The 19,346-nt window shown below is 36.7% G+C and overlaps 1 protein-coding gene across 5 annotated transcripts in view; it reads left to right on the top strand.

Annotated features, from left to right (window-relative positions):
- The window catches only part of ASAP1 (ArfGAP with SH3 domain, ankyrin repeat and PH domain 1), a 156,174-nt gene extending 137,237 nt beyond the window's left edge, over positions 1–18,937 (top strand). For 4 of the 5 annotated variants that reach the window (XM_051611200.1, XM_051611199.1, XM_051611202.1 and 1 more), the window contains 6 exons: positions 2,784–2,945; positions 5,782–5,848; positions 8,020–8,078; positions 9,850–10,352; positions 14,206–14,328; positions 16,258–18,937. In XM_051611200.1, the coding sequence (XP_051467160.1) occupies positions 2,784–2,945; positions 5,782–5,848; positions 8,020–8,078; positions 9,850–10,352; positions 14,206–14,328; positions 16,258–16,332 (989 nt within the window). In that variant the 3' untranslated portion in view covers positions 16,333–18,937. The remainder of the gene's footprint in view (positions 1–2,783; positions 2,946–5,781; positions 5,849–8,019; positions 8,079–9,849; positions 10,353–14,205; positions 14,329–16,257) is intronic. The other variant, XM_051611203.1, reaches the window with a different exon arrangement.
- Positions 18,938–19,346: the final 409 nt, after the last annotated feature.

Below are 19,346 nucleotides of genomic sequence, written 5' to 3'. Positions count from 1 at the left end.
TTTCTACTTATTTGAAAGGAAGTTATTTTGTATTTCAGCCATCTAGTGAGTAGTCTGTGACTTCTAAAGTCATATTTATTTCTTCCAGAAAGTTAATACAGGAACAAATGCTAGGAGTGTGAGAAGTTGCACTATTTTTTCATAGCTTAACAGCTTTACCCTGTGATTGTTGTATATTGTGAACTTTTGACAGCTATGAAGTGATGATTTTCAACTTCCCTGTGATGTCTGGAGATATACTACTAGTCTGAAATAAAAAAAGTCCAAATAACCACATTTAAAGAATTTTTAATAATACTAAACTTTCGTTTTGTAGAGGAGTCTCCCATTTTATTGTCAGTAAAAAATACAATTTTTCCTTCATGTCTGAAGTTTTGTTTTTTGTTTTGTTTTGTTTTTTTGCAATAAGCATGCAATACTATTTCAATGCATTTCTTCCACATTTTTTTCCTTTAAGGCAATTTTTGAACTATTTGTCATTTGTGGCAGGGCTGGAGACTGTTGGTGTTGAGTGGTCAGGCTGTTGTGCAGTACAAACAGCAGGACACGAGGTGGTGGTAGGACAGAACCTCTGCAGAGTTGGCCAGCCCCACTTGCAGACAGTTTTTATGTATGTCATTCCTATTTGAGATGTCAGGACTAGAGAGAAGTACTGTACCAACATCTGTGTATGTTTCCTGTGTGCTTTAAAAATAATGTTGCTGTTAACTCTAGATACTGAACTTTCCTTTCTCCCTTGCTACTTCTAGATAGATTCTGAGTTATGGTTTATAGAACAACCGTAGATAAATATATATTTTAGTGAAATGAAGAATTTATAACTTCCAGAAGTCTAGGGAATTGTCAGTCAAAACTTAGTGGGGAAAAAGTTTTGGGTTTTTTGCTGGCAGAAACATTTAAATGCATAGTTTAAATCAGCGTGTGTTCTTAGTATCATGGAAGAAATTGAAGTGAGAAAGGGTACAAACTGGGGAACAATCTTATTAATTTGCACTAACATTTGACTGCTTGTCGATTAATGGCTTTGTGGACTTTGCAAAGTATATAATTTGATTTACAGGAGTAAAGAATGAAAAGCCAGGCCCAAAATACCTGCTGGGGTTGTGGTTGAAAGATTCTCCTGAGCGGCAAAAGGCCTTTCCGGGTTTTAATCTGGAAGGGAATACATTGAATCATTAACTCATTGCAGGCAGTTTTATTAAACTTCCCTTTACAGTTTAGAAGAAAGAGGGAGGTCACCTGCTGAAAATATCTGGCAAACTTACACATGCCTAGAGGATAACAGAAGTTACTTTTTTTTCAGTGTTTAATGTTTCATGTAAGGAATTCTAGCAAACATTATTCTTCACTGAGGTTAATACTTGTATGACATATAGTAATTTGGGGAGTAAGACTGTCTTTAGTAATTTCCAGTCTAGTTATAGACACTGGTTATATTTTTAAAGAGGCAACTCTATTTCTGTATGCAGGTTAAGGTATGTGCTGATACACAAAATTAAGATTTTGTCTCAAATACTGCTCAAATAAGTTACGCTTTCAAAAATAAGCAAGTTGGTTCTATAGTGATACAAAAAAGAGCTGATGATAGAATTGAAATTTCAGGTATAAATACACTTTGCTTGTGAACATTAATGATGATTTTCTGCATTTATCCAGAGCATGTGATGGCAAAGCTCTTGTATTTGAAACTTACTGTGAGATCACGACTGCAGTGAAGTGTTATTTTTTGGTTAGATTAAAAACAAAACCCAACAACCAAAACAAACCCAAAAACCCCCTCAATCCCTAACAACAAAATCCTTAAAGCTATTCTAACCTCATGTAGAACTAATTTCAATAAGTGTTACAAGTAATTTCTTTTGGCAGGAATGGCAGCTGACTTAAGCAGTTCTCCCCTCACTGCACATTTGCACTCTGCATGGCCTCTTTCCTTGAGCTTCTTATTAAAGACATTTTTGAAGGTGAAGTTGATTAGGGAAAACTCTTGTCTTCCCTCTGGGTTATTTTGTCTTTTAATCTATATCTGTTCCCTCATCCTGTAAAACATATACTGTGTTGAATAATACTTGTGCCAAAGTTGATGCAGGGCGAAATAAGGGTTAAAGGGTAGGGGTGACTGTGTAACTTCTGGTAAGCAAAGCTACCAGTAAATATCTAATCTCAGCCTCAGAAAGGACTTTTCTGATGTTTATTTTATACACACAGCATACAGTAATTTCCATTGCTCTGAAAATGCATGTTCTGATGTATTTAAGGCAAAGAATGAAAGAGAAAATAACCACAAGAAAACGTTTTTCAAAATGCAGGGAAAATATGCTGACAGCTTTCTGTCTCACTCACCCCCCAAGTTTATTAAGAGCATTTGAATGGGATGTGTTGGAGGGGAAAAAAATGCCCACGTAATACAACATCTAAAAAGCTATTTCGTTCTGTTTTAAATTCATAGTAATGTTAACTTCAAATGCTAAATGAATTTTAAGATTTCATACATTTTTCTTTTTTTAGAACGATGCCTAAAAATAGAAATCCTGGAGTAATTAGTCATGTAATTTTTAAACATAAGTACACGTCTCATTCTGTTGTCAAGTTGCTGGTATTCCCACAGCTAATATCGTTAAAAAATGTGGTAAATGTGTCATTTAATATAACACTGTTTTGGCATGGCTTGTCTTTTTATTTTAGTTTTTTGCTGCACTTCACTGTGGGTCTGACTGTGGATTTTTCAGTGCTGCTTTGACATTGATGCGCATGTATTTGTAAGAAGATTGTTTGTTATTTTACAGGCCCACCTTCAACCCTCCCTCTAAGCACTCAAACCTCTAGTGGCAGCTCCACTCTTTCCAAGAAGAGACCACCTCCCCCACCCCCAGGACACAAAAGAACCCTCTCTGACCCACCAAGCCCACTACCTCATGGACCCCAGAATAAGGGCCCAATTCCTTGGGGTGAGTTTTGAAATGCAAACCAAAAAGGCAGGGGAAAACCTTTATGATGGATGATATATGATCTTTGGTTTCTCTTTACCTGGTTCTTGTTTTCCAATGATTGCAGCTTGATGTAATGTCAGCTCAGATGAATCAACAGTTCTATCTTCTGTCACTCTAGCTTCCAGGCTTCTGTATCTGAGTCTCACTTGAGAAAACTGAAAATATTCTGTGCTCCCCTGGGGCCCAGTTCAGTCTTTTTTGCCTCCCTCTTCACCTTAGCTGCCCTCACCCTGGCCCCCAGATCTGTTGCATCTACTCTGCATCTGCTTCCTCACCCCTGCTCCTGTTCTGACCAGGTCGTTACTCTAGACAGACATTGATTTGGGGCAGATAGACCTCAGTTAATACGTGCAGGTCTGATTGCCAGAAGAGCTTGTTTCCTTGGGCTCAATGCCAGGTCTCTCCTATAAAGTGTTTGCACCTACCTGTGGGGATGTGTTGTCTTAGTATGTTTCTTGGTTTTGTGATGTTGTTTGTACATATTCAAAGACAGGTAGGTTCACATCCTTCTACCTGCAGAAATTACACAGTAACAGCACTTTTCATAACAGGATACTTTTCTGACAGGAGCTTTTTAGGAACTTTTTTTTCCAGACTGCTCACATTCTTTCTTTTTTCAATAAACATTTACTTTATGCAGTCAGCTTCTCCTGGTAGCTATAAATCTGAGGCTCGTGTAAGTTTCTATAATTTTAGTCTTGGTGGTAAGATTTCCATACATCTATGAATATTTGAGCTGGAATCCAGTGCTTACATAGGGGAGTCATCCATACACTACTTATATCTTAGAAGTATCCTCTCTCTGGTCCAATATAAGCACAAAATTACCGGTCTAAAAAAAGAAAAAAAAGCAATATTGTTTGGGTTTTTTCCAGCAAATTGAGTTGGTAAATCATGGAGTGCTCATAGTTAGACTCTGTGACTTTAATCTAGGATTTAATATGAAGAGAAGTACATAGTCTAGTGAAAAGCAAAGTCTTTCTCAAGGAACACAAATAATGGCAATATTTTCAGATGTCTGGGATATGGAAAGAATGTTTCCTATATCTAGAGTCTTAACAGCCCTGTACTATTTCAGAGGTAGTAAAGACATTTTTAAGAGCTTGGACTTCAAAAATTTTAAAAAGCTGAAATATTTAAGTCCAAAACAGCACCTAAAATACCATATATTGGAATACTGTGTACTGTAACACTGTTAGAATGAAAGGTGTGGAAGGACCAGACACTAAGTTAGTGCCAACTTTTCTTTAAAAATATTGGACAACAGATAAAGGGAAAGGAAAATACAAGAAAGCTGCAAGTGTGGAGTTGAAGATGAAGAACCTTATAGCAGTAAAATACCTTTTCAAAGAGGGGCCAGAGAAGAACACTGCTTATTCTGCCTCCCTTCTGCTCTCCAGTGCAGACTAAATTTCAGTGGATGGAAGAGGGCCCTCTTCTTTTCCTTAACTAAGATCTCTACAAAATCTTATTTCAAAGTTTATTTGGATTTTAAGCAAGTATTAAGTTTTGCCATTATAAAAGAGGGAATTTCTTGTATCTGCCTGTGTGGTTTTGTTTTAATAATATTGTTACATGTTCACTGCTTTCCTTTTAAGAAGCTCTTTTCTGTGTTTAGTTACATTTCTTATGTTGAATTTCAGCATTTGTTTTCTTATCTATGCCGGAATTGAAGTTTCAAGCAGAGCAGTCCTTAGCTTATTTCTAAGCAAAGGGAGTTAGTATTCAAAGATGTCCTAAAAATGTCATGTAGATTATTTTGGATTTCCATAGCAACCATGAGATATTTTTTCTTGGATCCACATGTGAAGGGTTTGCTGTTTGTCTTACCTTTTTTTTTCTTCTATTTTTTTTTTACTTTTAAATGTAAACATATTTTTATCAAGGCTCACAATGAGCCTTTTTTGCTGTTCTGTTTAGACTTTAATGCACTAAGAATGGTATCTAGACAAATGCATTATTCTTTTGCATGGGAAGTATTTTGTGTTCTTGGATCATTAAATGTCACTGCATCTGTTTCAGTGACAAAATTTAAAAGTGGCTGTTGAAAATGGTTCTAAGATTGCTTAGAGACACTGTAATGAAAAATGGAAGGGGGAATGATAAAGGCACAAAAAGTAGTATAATTGTACCTTTGCAATAGTGATGGTTAATGAAAGAGAAGCCTTCTGCTGAAGGAATTCAGAAGCACTTGAGTTTGGATTTTCTGGCCTTTTGACAGAATTTAAGTTACCCAGGATCTTTTCTTCACCAACGTTAACGTTCAGGTTATGGCAACATACTTACTCATTAAATCAGCAAAGACTGTTCTTTTATGTAGGTCACAATACCAGACCTTAGAAATTTGATGTTTTGTGAATAAAATCACATCCCTGGTGGTTTAAAAAAGATGTCTCGTAACACAAAATGTAAACATCTGTGATAAATTTATTTAATACTGGCTTGCAATATCTCCTTCTATTCAGAGAGAATTGAAACACTGTATTCAAAACAAATGTCCTACAGCAGTAACTCAGCAATGTCATTCATTTTTTCCGTGCCAGCAGATGTGAGCTACCAGCTACCAGTTCTAAAATGTGTTACATGAAAGGTCAAGTTGGATTATTATGGTCCCTGCTGCTCTTTCCGTTACAAGATTATTAATAAAGACTGATCTTTAGAATCTTTAGACATGTTGTATAAAGATTACTTGGAAGAATGTGTGCTTTGCTTTTAAGTTGCATCCTCTGTTGGTGGTATTTCATTATCCTGCTTATTTATTTATTTTTTTAACTGTGCTTTTTTTTCACCACAGGTAATGATTTGGGCCCACCTTCAACTAAGGCTGCAAACAAATTCGAGGGGATGTCTCAGCAGTCGAGGTAAAATCTGTGGATATGGAGGCAACTATGAAAATTAACAATAACTAATTTGCAAATTAGAAAAAAATTGCCTTCCGCATGAAGTAAAGTCATAGCTATGTTTCCTCCTTCATTTTCTGCCTGCCTCACTGCCATACAAATACTTTGGCTACACTGAGCCTCCTACACTTTGTTCATAGCTGTCCACACACAATTCATCCTTTGAGTGGGATGGACAGAACGACTTGTACCAGAATCTCTCTACCGCTCCTACAGAAGTGCTGTCTGAGCTGGGGAATGTTGCCTCAGACTGCATCCAGTGGGACAAAAGTTTTATTTTTATGTTTCCTGGCATTTCATTTTATCTGCTTCAATGTGAGGTCTCAGGCGTGTAGCTGCAGAAGTGTCACAGGGTACAGGGTGGTATCGAAGACAGCTCTATAAGAGAGGGAATTCATCTCAGTCTTCCAGCTTAACTCTTTTCCAGTCTGTTGAGCTTCTGTGCTGACATGCAGTTTGTAATAACACCAACTGCTTTTAGCACATAGTTCAAGTCAGTACATTACAAGTGTCTTTTTCAATAGATGGGCTAATAAGGATAGACATACATTCCTGTCACTTAGTGTTTGTTACTGCTTTAGCTGTGTTGTGATTCCAAGGTCCTGAGGTTCTAAGCGTGGTAATTCTAATAAATGTGTGCCTCAGGCAACAGGATGGAGACCCTGCATGACCACACATCTGTGTGATCAGGCCATGGCTGGAGATGGATGTGTTAACATCAAACAAATCATAGAAGATGTGTGCGTAGAGTTTCAGGACAGTCCTCAATCTGCCATCTGCCCTGTCAGGACAGGCAGTGGATGCAATGTTCGTAGCACAGCTGCTTTGCCATGTTTGAATCCATCCAGCTGGCACTGGGTATTCTGGGAAATTGTGCTAGTGTTCTGCGACACAGAGAGCCGGTGCTATGCTTGATACTTGTAAGACAAGGTGTGGTATTCATGCTTGATGGCATTAGGTAATGGCTGAGGTAGTTATTTATTGAATCAAGACTGAGCTTGGCTGCTCTTCAATTTAGCATCACCTTGTATTTTGACTGTTAAAAAAAAAAGCTTGAAAATTCAGGTAGAATTGTGTCAGTGTACTAATTTTGAAACATTAGCTTCAGAGACAAATACCAGAATCAAGGCTGTTCATGCAGTTTCTCTGCTTTGTTGAACACGTTCTGGCAACTTCCTCAATTGTTTTTCTTTTTTCTTGTTTTTTGAGTAATTCTTTTGAGGTGATAGTGTTTTTTGTTTTACTATTTATTGTTTTATTTTTATGCCTTAAATCAATTGGCTTTGTTGTTTTCTTCCACAGTCATTTTCTATAGAAGTGACTCCTGTATGTTTTTGGTGGAAGACAGTTGGTGGAGTTTTGTTTAAATCTGTAGTATGATTTGTCCTTGCATGCCATGTTTGCAAATTTGAGCCAGCCTGGTGTTAACTCTGAAAAAAAAGCCATCTACTACAGAAAGAAAAACAAAGTTTTGGCACTATGCTACTATCTCAGATTTTTATGCTTTAATTAAATTACTCACAACTGTCCTGCTTGTATTGTTGCTTACCATTACAAATAGCTAACACAGCTGTAACAAATTGATGGAAAGCATGTTGTTTTCCCACAATCATCAGTATTTCCTTGGAGTAGCGAAGACTTTGCCTGCTAATGCAGCTGCAACTTGTGTGTGAGACAGTATCATGCTCATGCAGTAGGCTCCAAGGCATAGGCTCAGTCCTGGAAAACTTCAAACCATTGACATAAAGAACAGATATGTTGTGAATGTTTCAGTATAGTTATTTTAAAGATCAAATTTTCCTTAACCTTCAGGATCTGCTCACTGAGCTTATATTTCAGCTTCACCTATTCCCAGAGTATGTTTTTGCACATACCTTTAGATTGTAGAAAAAATCTGCCCTGTAGCATTAAAGCTATGTGGGATTTGTATGTCTTTTTCCCTGAAAAAGCAGTTCATTCTTAACACTGCTTTGAGTTTTGGGATTGATCCAAAGGCAAGATGACAAATTGGTTATACAAAAGAAGCAGAATAAATGTGGATTTTTTTAGATTGTGGGATGTATAAAGGGAAAAAAAAAGAAAAGTATTTTATAACTGTTGTAAGCACTAATAATTCATATCTGTTGATTTAGCACTGGGACTGCAAAGACTGCACTTGGCCCTAGAGTTCTTCCCAAACTACCTCAAAAAGGTGAGAGTTCTTTTTGTTGTTATGCCTATAATGATACCTTTTAAAGGTGTATGAAAGTAGATACTTGTTTTAAATATATGGATCTTTTCAGCAAAAGTTTTATTTTTAAAATGTCACAAACCATGAAAGCTTAGAAAAACTGGAAGTATTTTGGAAGATCAGGAAGGTTTTTATTAATCCAAACCAGTAGTTAGACCTATGCAACATGAGGATGGGGAGGGGGTGGAAATCATGAACTAGTTGAAACTGGAAGAGATGTCAGGAGGTCAGCCAGACCAGTCCACCACTCAGAGCAGGGCCAACTTTTTGACATGAGAGCAGGTTGTACATGGCCATGTCCAGTCGCATTTTGAGTATCTCCATGGGTAACCTCTCTGGGCTCCTGTTTATGTCTTTGACCACTCTCACTAGTAAATTCTTTTTCTTCCTAATATCCATAAATCCAATTTCTTGATAACCTTGCAGCAAGTTGTCTATTGCCATGTTTTGGCAATCAGGGTTGTTGTCCTTATAATTGAAAAGAGTCAGGTACTGTTACATGTGTGTTATATATTGGAGACAAACCACTGCAAAGGAAGTCAGCACTTCCTTGATTTAAAATTGTGTAGATAAATGTTTAAGATGGACTCAATCAAAGCACTTTGATAAATGCTACTGTCATTTTTCTTATCATTGACCTAACCAGTGTTGATGATCAGTGCTTGTACATTTGTTACTAGGTAAGTCAGGAGACAAAGCCATATACAGGCATCAACACAGACTTTTTTTTAAATAAGCCATTTTACAGTAGCTATACAATTTATTTCATGGAAATTATGCAAAGTTTTCTTTTATATATATATATATACACACACACACACATAACCATAAATATAGCATGCATGTTTTATTGCAGGAGGTGGTGTTCCTTTCATAGCAAAATGCCAGGCTACCTTTTTGGATGGTAGAATATGATACTAAAGCAGTACTGAACACAATAGGAAACTCTTCCTTCTAGTCAAAAGGTGTTGCTTTCACCATGGTTGTAACTTGTTTTCTCTCCTGCCCCCCTTCATCTGTTTTAATATTGAGTTGTTTGGTTTGGGGGGTTGTTGGTTTTTTTGTTTTGTTTTAAGGTAGATTTCAGTCAGGTTTTCATAGGGAACTTTGCAGTAGAATCATTGTATTACACTGAGAAAAAAACTATTTGAAAAGCTATTTTCAATTTCCTTCCATAAAAACTGGAAAATATATGGGTTTAAAACTGCTTATCTTGACTAAATTGTAATAGTTACAATAATTTGCATGTCAATAATACAGCTTGGTCTGTACACTACAGACAGATGCTCCCTCTCTTCTTTAAGATCTTAAGAGTTGCTAATCCCAAGTGTTAGGGTTTTTCTGTGTGGAGTTCAACATTAAAGAGAATTTTCATTGGAGTCATGTCAGTGATAGGTTATTTTGCAAAATACGTCTTTCTTATATTTAATATTTTGTTTTTGTTTAAGTTCAAAAAGCAATCACTTCATTTCAAGGAGTTAATCTATAAACTGAGACCTCGTAGCTGTTGGATTAAGCCCTTGTTGCCTCCAGGAGGAGAAATAAATGAGACATCAGTGAAAGTGGGTTATGTGAAGTTGTGTTATCATGTATTGGTCATAGATTAGGAAGAGACATGGACAGTTACCAAGGCTCAGTGAACATGTGGTCATTTACACAGTTAGAGTTTTGATACCTGCCTAAGTTCTTTAATGAGATCGTGAAAAACCATTGTTATGCTGTTCTCTTTCAGTGGCACTAAGAAAAATAGAAACCAGTCATCATCTTTCAATAGATAAATCCCATCAGCACATGGAAATGTTTCAGAAGCCCTCACTGTCCATCGATATTCCACAGAAACCACAACCTGGAGACTTGCCCCCCAAGCCTTTGCCTCTGGAATTAACTCAGAAACCTCAAGTGGGAGATTTACCCCCAAAGCCTGGAGAACTACCCCCAAAGCCTCAGCTAGGAGACTTGCCACCAAAACCACAACTTGGAGACTTACCTCCGAAGCCACAAATGAAGGACCTTCCTCCAAAACCTCAGCTAGGAGAGCTGTTGGCTAAAACTCAAGGTGGAGAAGCATCACTGAAGCCTCAGCCCTCAGAAGCAAATCAAAAATCTCACTCCTTAGATCTTTCTCCAAATGTACAATCTAGAGACACCGTCCAAAGGCAAGCATCTGAAGAGTCTAATGACATAACACATACCCTGCCAGAAACTCCTGTGCCACTTCCCAGGAAAATAAATTTGGTAGGTATTATTCCAGCTAGTTGAGAGTATCCATAGAAGGCTTTGAAGTTACTGTAGGACTATCTTTGCAAAAAAAACCCCACCAAAACAAACAACACACCCTTGAGCTATGCACCACAAAGGAATATAACGTTATGGACTAGGATGAGGAATGAGGAGCTCTTTTTGTGGCTCCCAAGAAGCTTCAGGAAATTATGGGAGTTTCCAAGCCCTCTTACATGCTGAAACAAATACTAGTAACATAAAACAATAGTCTTGGGAACATGACAACATATTTAGATTTATTAGGAAAAGCATATTTAGATCTGTTAGGGAACTTGGGCATTTTTATCTGTGCCAATCATAATTCTGAATTAATTGGTGGTTTTCTCTGCTGTCTTTGCTCACTACTTTGTATGCCTTAGATTGCTAGATTATTTATATACTTGATTTTTGTAATCTTTGAGAAAGAATGTTAGCACCTACTGTCAGTAGATAAAAAAATTCAAGTACAAGTCGACTGTGACAAACTAGTAAATGTTCCTGCCATGAGTATTTAATGTTGGTGCACTTCACTGGTTAACATAGGTTCAGATATATTGCTGAAGTGGCACAATTGACATTGCTGAATGGTGTGTAGTAGCAGAGCTGGAACTATAACTAGATTTCAAATCCCCTTGTTCAACCCCCAATTCGTCTTGCTGTTCATCTTGCTAACCGGTGCAATTTCTGTCCAGCCGAGGATTCTTCATGCATATGTAAACTGAAACCTTTTTATGAAACTTCAGAGCTTGCTTAAGATTTTCATCATTAAGAATACATCAAAAAGGAGATGGTTTTGCTTGTCAAATTGGCTATGCAAAGCACTTATGTAAAAGGAAATAAGTCTTCTGTTTTTGTAGTGCAAGCAGAGGGTGAGTTTCTCCCTTCCTGTCCTTGTCTGAGGAAGAACATTTTCTCTGAAGCCATCACTCTGCTTGGCTTCTGTCATAGACTTGTCTGTAAGCTCCTGTCTGAATTGAGGGTGACAGGCTTGTTCCTTGGGCTTCCCGAGTATTCAGGAGATGAAATAAAATAGTACAGGGATCTGATGAAAAGTACCTGCAACTATGATTTGTTTACTTACATATATACTTTCAAACGTAAGCAGGCAGATGATGCTGGATGTTCTCAGCTATTTGCCATTTTATTAAAGAAGGAAAGAAAGCAAATAGTGGATTGGTTGTTCGGTTTGTTTTTGTTGTCGTTGGAGTGTTGTTTGGTTTTTAACTCTCACCTTATTTAGATAGAAGAAATCTGAGGAAGGATTCAGTGTGCTCCAAATTCAGCCATTTTCACATGTGCAGTAAATTAAACAGTTTCACTGTTTTGCAGTGATCAAAATTATGATGTACTTGTGATAACTACTTTCCAGTTTTCTATGTATCATTACATGCACACTTGTATCTCTTCTTGTTTGCTGCAGTCTTTCTTGCTCAAGAGATAATGTGCAAGAATTCCTCTTCAATGTATCTTGACTCCATTTTCATTCTCTGACTGTTGTCTCTGCACAGACTGCTCAAAGGCTGCACCGCATCGCAGCAGAGCTGTGACAGCAGCTGCTAGTACCTGTGGGTACTTCACTCTTGGTTTGACTACTTAGCCTGTAAATATATGACCACCATTTTTTAACTGGAAGTTTTAGAGAATCAGTTGTTCAGAATTATAAGGTAAAAAATACCAATGCTGTTAATGCATAAGGACTAGAAAGGATATTTTTAGAGAAACAAAACTTGCCCTGAGTGCTTCTGAAATCACACAGAGCACTTCAGTGTTACTTCATCTGTGTGTGTTTTTTCTGTAAGGGAGACAATCTATAAATTATTATTTTTGAGAAAAAAAATAAATAAATATGGAGGTAAATAAGAACATGGAGAGATTAATAATGACCACGGCAGCTGATTATTATCCAGTCTTAAGCATAAAAATATATTCTTAATAAGTACTAATCCTGTATACAAGGAGTTGGGGGTGGGGTGGGAAATATTTGTTTCATTTTAGCAAATTACATATTCTGGAATTGCTTCAATTTCTTTACACACCAGTGCCCCAAACTGTGTCCTGGAAAATATATGCTCTCTTCAGATCCATCCTTTTTGAAACCTTTCCAAGTTTAAATACGCCTTGGGCTTGAATTCTCCTTTTTACCACTCCTAAGTGAAATGAATTGAATATTAAAATGTCATCTGTGGTACTAATCAGAAGGAACCAGGATCAACTGCCATAATTCTTTGTGTATTCTTACCAGCTGAGTTGCATACAGTTCTCTAAGATTAAAAGAATATAACTTTTTTTTTTATTATTCTCTTTATTGAATGAGACCATTTTTATCTGGCAGAAGTAGCTGCTTCCCTTCATCACTGGGGGATTGATAGGAAGTGTTCTTAGTTTGTAAAGGTTCTCTGGAGTTGAAAGCTGGGACTGGCCCAAAATACCCATTAATACCTAATTCCAATTCCTAGTGATAGTTAAGATTTTTTTCCAAATTATATTAATTCATTTTAAAAAAAGAGAGAAAGCGTTCTTTGAAGTAACTCCTTGCTGCAGCAATCCCTTGCTGTAAAAAACCCTTTGATCTTATATGAACTTCAGGTATTTCTGTTTTTCTGTCTTGAGTATGGGTTTTTTAGTCTTACTTGTTGTGTTAACTTCTTTGTCCCTTAGATCCCTCTGTAATTATTTTTTCTGTACCTTGAGTTTAGCATGAGTGATCTTTGCTGTGTCTGGCTGCTGTTCATCTGCAGGGAGATATTTTTGCAAAACATGGAGGTATTTAAGATGCGTAGGTAATAGCAAAGAGCAGGCTCCCTAGGAAATTTCCTCTGTGAAGTTACTTTTGGCTCACATTCCTCTAAACCTGCTGACTTTTCCTTCGTAGCCCTTCTGCTTCTCATCTCCTTGTACTGCTCTTGTTACTTTTGCCTTCTTCTTATGTGACTACTTCTGTTTAAAGAAGTAACTGTAGTTTTTGAAGAAGTGTGCATATGAAAAATAGGAATATAAAGTAGCAGGAGTGTTTTGCTGGGAAGCTCACTTCCTTACTCTATTTGGAAATAATTTAAAGCATTTTCCCTGCTGTGAGAAACATATGTTTAGGGAGGAGTCCATGGCTGGGGCATTTTCATCTGAGTTAGCAGTATGCAGCAAAGGATGACCTAGAAAATATTTACACTCCAAATGCCTGGGCTGTGAGAATATCTATTGTGAATTATCACCACAAAATAGTACTATTTGAAATTGAGAGTCTTTTAGTGAAAAATTGCTAACATAATGGATGAAAAATAATAAAAAAAACAACTTACTGTTCTATAAGCAGATCAGAAATCGAAGGTTACTATATTTTTTCACTAGATTCAAAATCAAAACTGTGAGGAATACTGGAGTTTCAATGCAGCATTTTCCTCAGCCCTTACCCCTCTTGTAACTTTCAGAGTAGATTCGATTTCATTTTCTGTTCATGGTGGTTTTTTTAATGAAGTATGTTTTAAATGAGAAAGAGGATGTTGGTGGACTGGGACAATGTAAAGACATTGCTTAAGCTGTCTTTACTGGAGGAAGCATAGGTTGCTTAGGCTGTGCACAACAATGGAAGTCTCTTGGGACTTCTGAATCTTAAGAGAATGAAAACCCATACCTGTGAAGGTAATGATTTATTTTTTTTGTATAATGTCATTGTTGAAGCAGTGGTTTTGAATGTCATGTCCCCAGTTGCGAGGAAAGCAATTTGTTAGTCTTTACCTTCTTGTAAAAACATAACTAAAAGGCAAAACATATATATGTGGGGTTTGTTTGAGGTTCCTCATGCCCTTCATCTAAAACTTCATTCTATTTTTAGGGGAAAAACAAAGTTAGGCGAGTGAAGACGATTTATGACTGTCAGGCAGATAATGATGATGAGCTGACATTTGTTGAAGGAGAAGTCATTATTGTAACTGGTGAAGAGGACCAAGAGTGGTGGGTATGTATCTTTTCCTTTTATAGTTCTACGTAACTTCATGATGACTTTTAGAGGAAAGCCTCTTTCTCAAATGTGGGGGGTTTGTTGTTATTTTAGTTTGTTTTGTTGGGTTTAAGGAGTGTTTTGCCTGAGCTAACATCCAGCCCTTAAACTTGTATTAGAAAGGACTTGCTTTCTCTGGTAGGGTCTGTTTCTTCCTGGGAGTCTGCTAAAATTAACCAACTAAGTTTGGCTTTATTGCTGGCTCATAACAACACATGTTTACAGATGCCACTCTTAGTAATGCACACTAGCCTTTCATTAAATGAAGAGGTGGTGATTTTTATTCCTTTTGGCATTTTTACCCTCTTCATGAAAAATGAGAGGAGCCATTATCTTCAGTTCACCAGAAATGTTAAGTTATACATAGAGGGTTTGCTGGAAGACTGAAGAACTATTTGTAATTAGTGCTGTAAGCTGATGGCTTTCCTCCTTAAATGAGAGGTAGTCAACATTTTCTTTCTCTTCTTCCCTCCAGTGCCATTGGTTTGTATTGTACTCCCCCTTACTCTGGACCACATATTGTCCTAGGTTCCTGAGTGTTAACATCAGGTTCTTTCTCAATTCCACTTGAAGGCTCCAGTCCTTCCTTGACATTCTACTTCTGGCCTCCAACGCCCTGCTACATCATACTTTGTTACCTAATAGTTATTAGTCAGGAAAATGAGACTGATTCCATTTTAATTAAAACAAATTCTTACCACAGTGCTGCCTGTTGTTTCCTACTCTCAGTGCAGAACAACCTTTGCTGTTTGGCTTTAGCTACATGTTTTCCCCTCACCCATGATTTAAGTGTGGAAGATTTTCAACTCAAAAGAGCAATGCCCAGTAAAAAGCTGATTGCATTAGTTGCTGAATCTGTTTTGTGAAGTGGCTTTTTAAGATCACTGGGTACATACCCAACGAGTTCCATGAAGTGCTCCAGTCTGAGTGTTTCTGAGAAGGGAAACGAGGGCTGTTGACTCATATGCTTCAAAAATTTGGCTCTACAAGAGGAAATGGCCAGCCCTGCATGTTTCCCCTTCCCATTTTGTTAGCTGTGGAAGAGGAAGGAGCTACACTGTTATTCTGAAAGTAGAGAGCAGTACTGTAGCAGGATGAGAACAGGGCTGTGTGGTCAGTCAAGGCTGCTCCTCCAGTGCTGTCAGTTGAACAGGTGTTTAGAATGATGCATTTTAAACATAGAAAGTTCATATAGAAGCTCTGTTTTCATTTTTTTATAAGTTGATTGGATATTTATTTAATTATTATTATTGTTATTATTGTTATCAGTATTATTATTTAAAACATATACAAGTAGTATGTGAAGTACACTTAATCTGACAATACTGTGATTTCTTATAAACACTCGTACAGAAATTAGTAGGAATTATACTAATTTAACAGCTGGGCCTTTTTCACTTTAAGTGAAGCATGCAGATTATTGTAACTAGCTTCACAACTGTAGCAGACATTTCCCTCAAGTGACATTTATTCAGTTAACTAAGATGAAAGCATTTGAAAGACAGACTAACTTGCAGTAGCAAGATATATCAGACAAAAGAAAATAAGGCTTGTTTTGGTGAGAGTCTTAAAATTCAGTGACTGATGTACCCCTTCTAGGTTTCCCTATTCATTTGTAGTAGTGTTGTTCTCTTTAGATTTAGTTGCCTTAATTTGTCTTATTTCTAATATGCTTGTACAGTTTTATTTTTGCTCCATTATGCAAATTCAAACATTAACTAAGGTCTGCTTTAACCTGTCCAAGAACTTTCAAATGCTCTGTAGGATCCATGCAGTTCTGCTGCTTCTGAGTGAAGTAAATGCAGTCTGTGAACTCTCTGTGTACATACACATGCGCAAATATATATACACACACAGACATATGTACGTTTTTCTCCTGTGTTGCAGATTGGCCACATCGAAGGACAGCCAGAGAGGAAAGGGGTCTTTCCAGTGTCCTTTGTGCACATTCTGTCAGACTAGTAAAAATAAACAAAAAATCCTAAACTTGAGCATTGCACATTCTTCATGCAAGACGGGCTTTTTAGCAAAAGCGAACGCTGCTGCCTCCCTGTAATCCTGTGCACAATTGTATATATAGCTGCTGTTACAAATTAAGAATTCATTTAAGTTTCACCTCATGAGGTTGAGTTATATGTATTGTAAATATACTGTGTTATTCTGCCTTTGCCAGTATTATGGTAGCCTTGGAACCTGGCACGCCTTATTGGGTTCATTGAAGCCATCCTGGGCATCTAGCACTTACATTTCTGTCTATGCTGTTCAAAATAGGTATGAACTGCCAGCTTTCCAAATGTAGGTGGTCTCTGTCAACCATGTAACTGTACAGAAATGACTGTTCCTAATAACTTGGTATTCTTAATATACAGTTAGCAGAAAGTTAGAATGAGTGAATGGTTTTGGACAATTTAAAAATCAGTCTGCAGTTTATAAGTGTATGCAGTTTACAGCTATGAAACCCACTTTGGTATTTATTTAATATAGTGCTCAGTTAAGTGTAATTATGAAGACAAATATTCACTGACTTTACAGATAACAGTAATGTTTTATGGTGTGCATACAACATTTCATGTTTATATTATGTGGACCTATGCCAAACTGTGATTGCAGTTCCCCTGTGATATTACCTCACTGTGAAAAGTTACAAATTTATTTCATTCAAAAACTTACTTTAATGCAAATTAGTCATATTGTTCTTAGTAGATATATGTGAAATTTGCTGGTTTCTTTCACTGAATCCTTAGTGACCAAGGACTTCTAGAAGATGTTGTCTGTTGACATTATGCATGCATTTAGACGCTTACTTGAAACCTGCCTTTGTACAAAAGTAGCACTGTAGTCATGTAGCTACATTTGAAGAAAAGAACATTTTAAATTGATTGCTATTCAGATTACTGTGAGCTTGCAACAGTATTTGTTTATAGCTAAATTGGCTCTTTGAAAAATTATTTTGTGGATTGTTTTTTTCCTGTCTTCAACCTTGCTAAAAGTTAGTTACCTAAAATAAAATTTCTTAAGTGGTTATATGAAGATAATTCTAAATTATTTTTAATTGCTCTAAAAAGTGGAATGTTAAGGATGACCTCTCATGCATTTGATCTGGTTGTCAATGTTAGAACTCAGATCACAAGTATCAGGCTAGTTTTAGTAGAGTTCACTGAACTCTGTCATAGTCTTAATTCAAAGCACCAAGTAACAGACGTACTGTCATAAAGCTAATTTCTAAGAAAAGTTTTGGAAGGCTGCATTTTACCTGAGGTTTCTTGAAAGTTGGTTTAAAGCTGCATTGCCAGAAAACACTTCAGTGTATTACTGGAAACTTTCATTTCCTATGTCACTTTCAACATATTTTTTTTTTAACTTCCGAAACATCACACAGTTGTGTTTTTTTCCCATAGTTTGTCTGTAGCAGGTTCCATGACTTTCATATGTAGTTTTGTATTAGTTGCTTTCAATGTTATTTTGGCTTCAGTACCTAGTACTGCTATTTCAAAGCAGATTGTCTTGGCTGCATGGAAGGATTTTTATTTCATAAAAGCACATCTCAGACTTTGAGGGCTTTCATTTTTATTTCAGTTTTACAAGGCTGTAGTCAGTGAATATTTAATTCTGTTTGTGGTTAATATAGAAACAAATACTGGCCTAAACCCCATATGGAAAAAAAATGCAAAACATTTATGAACTGTTAATGGTTTTATCATTTATAAGAAAAGTTTATTAAACAAAAAAAGAATTATGCGGTGAGTGAGTGAGCCTGCTGGCATTTAATCCTCAGTATTACCAGCTCCAGTATTTCAGACTTTATTCTGTTTTTTATGGAAAGGAAGTCAGGACTAGCATTTATTTAGCATTCCGTTTTATCCATTACTACAGTGTTTTTAAGTTGCATTAAAGAACAAAACCTATTCACTTTTGTGATCAATTGTATTTTTAAGTGATCTTGAAATAAACTGATAAAAGAAATCATATAAAGAAAACCTAGGCATGTAAAATTATGTAGAGTCAAATGTCTATTCTTTTCTACGCTCTTTAAAATAGTATACATATGCATTTTATAAAGTTGAATTAGTTCCATCGGGAACAATAGTTCTGTTTATTCTGGCTTATTGTGGGTCATAAGAAATCTGAAAATGTATGATATTGATTGAGTTTAAGTACAGTATTATATTTGAACTCAATGAGCCACTGTCTGCAATTTTGTACATGACATAGTATTTGGAAAGTCTAAATCTTTATGGAAAAATTAGCTGATAAGGGGTTGGGGGGAGGGTCAGGGGAAGATGCCCCCAGAGGGGGAAGTATGCTCTGCAGATGATGTCTTATTTACTGTTGAACAACAGTTGCTATTTATTTTTTTATTACATAGTACATCAACGTGTACAGAAATCAGATCTGGTCATGCCACTAGTTAAAATCTTGACTTCTCATTGAATGTTAAGGTAAAACATCAGTACACATGTCTATTCACATGTATTTAATGTGACAGTTTTTAAGTACTGTATGTGTTAATTTCTACTTTTTTAATATTTAAAATTGCTTTAAATAAATGTATTCAGTTGATCCCAGATATCTGAACGAGGCCCTTTTGTCAACTGGAGTATCTTCTAGGGAGAAAGTCTGGGTTCCAAACAGGTAGAACGAAAACACTTGAAATGTTTTCTCTTCAATATAAAGTACCCCTTATATAATGCAATTAAATGTGTATCTCCTTAACAGCTGTTAAATATGGATGCAACTGTCTCTCTATGGAAAACTTTACTAAAGTTAGCATCAAAACACTTATTTTGTCCATGAGTTTCAATTGCTTTCTCTCCAGCTCCAGTAGGCTCTTTGGAAAGCCAGCCTGGTGCGTCTTGTCTCCTACAGCTGGCCCTTTGGGTTGAAAAGAGCAGCTCAGCACAGCCCTTTTTCCTGCACTGGGCAGGATTACCAAACCCAACAGTAGCTCTCAAACCAACGGGAGCAGCACTAACCTT

This window comes from Apus apus, chromosome 2 (assembly GCF_020740795.1).
Source record: "Apus apus isolate bApuApu2 chromosome 2, bApuApu2.pri.cur, whole genome shotgun sequence".
Classification (NCBI taxonomy): domain Eukaryota; kingdom Metazoa; phylum Chordata; class Aves; order Apodiformes; family Apodidae; genus Apus; species Apus apus.
This window is presented reverse-complemented; position numbering and strand designations above follow the sequence as displayed.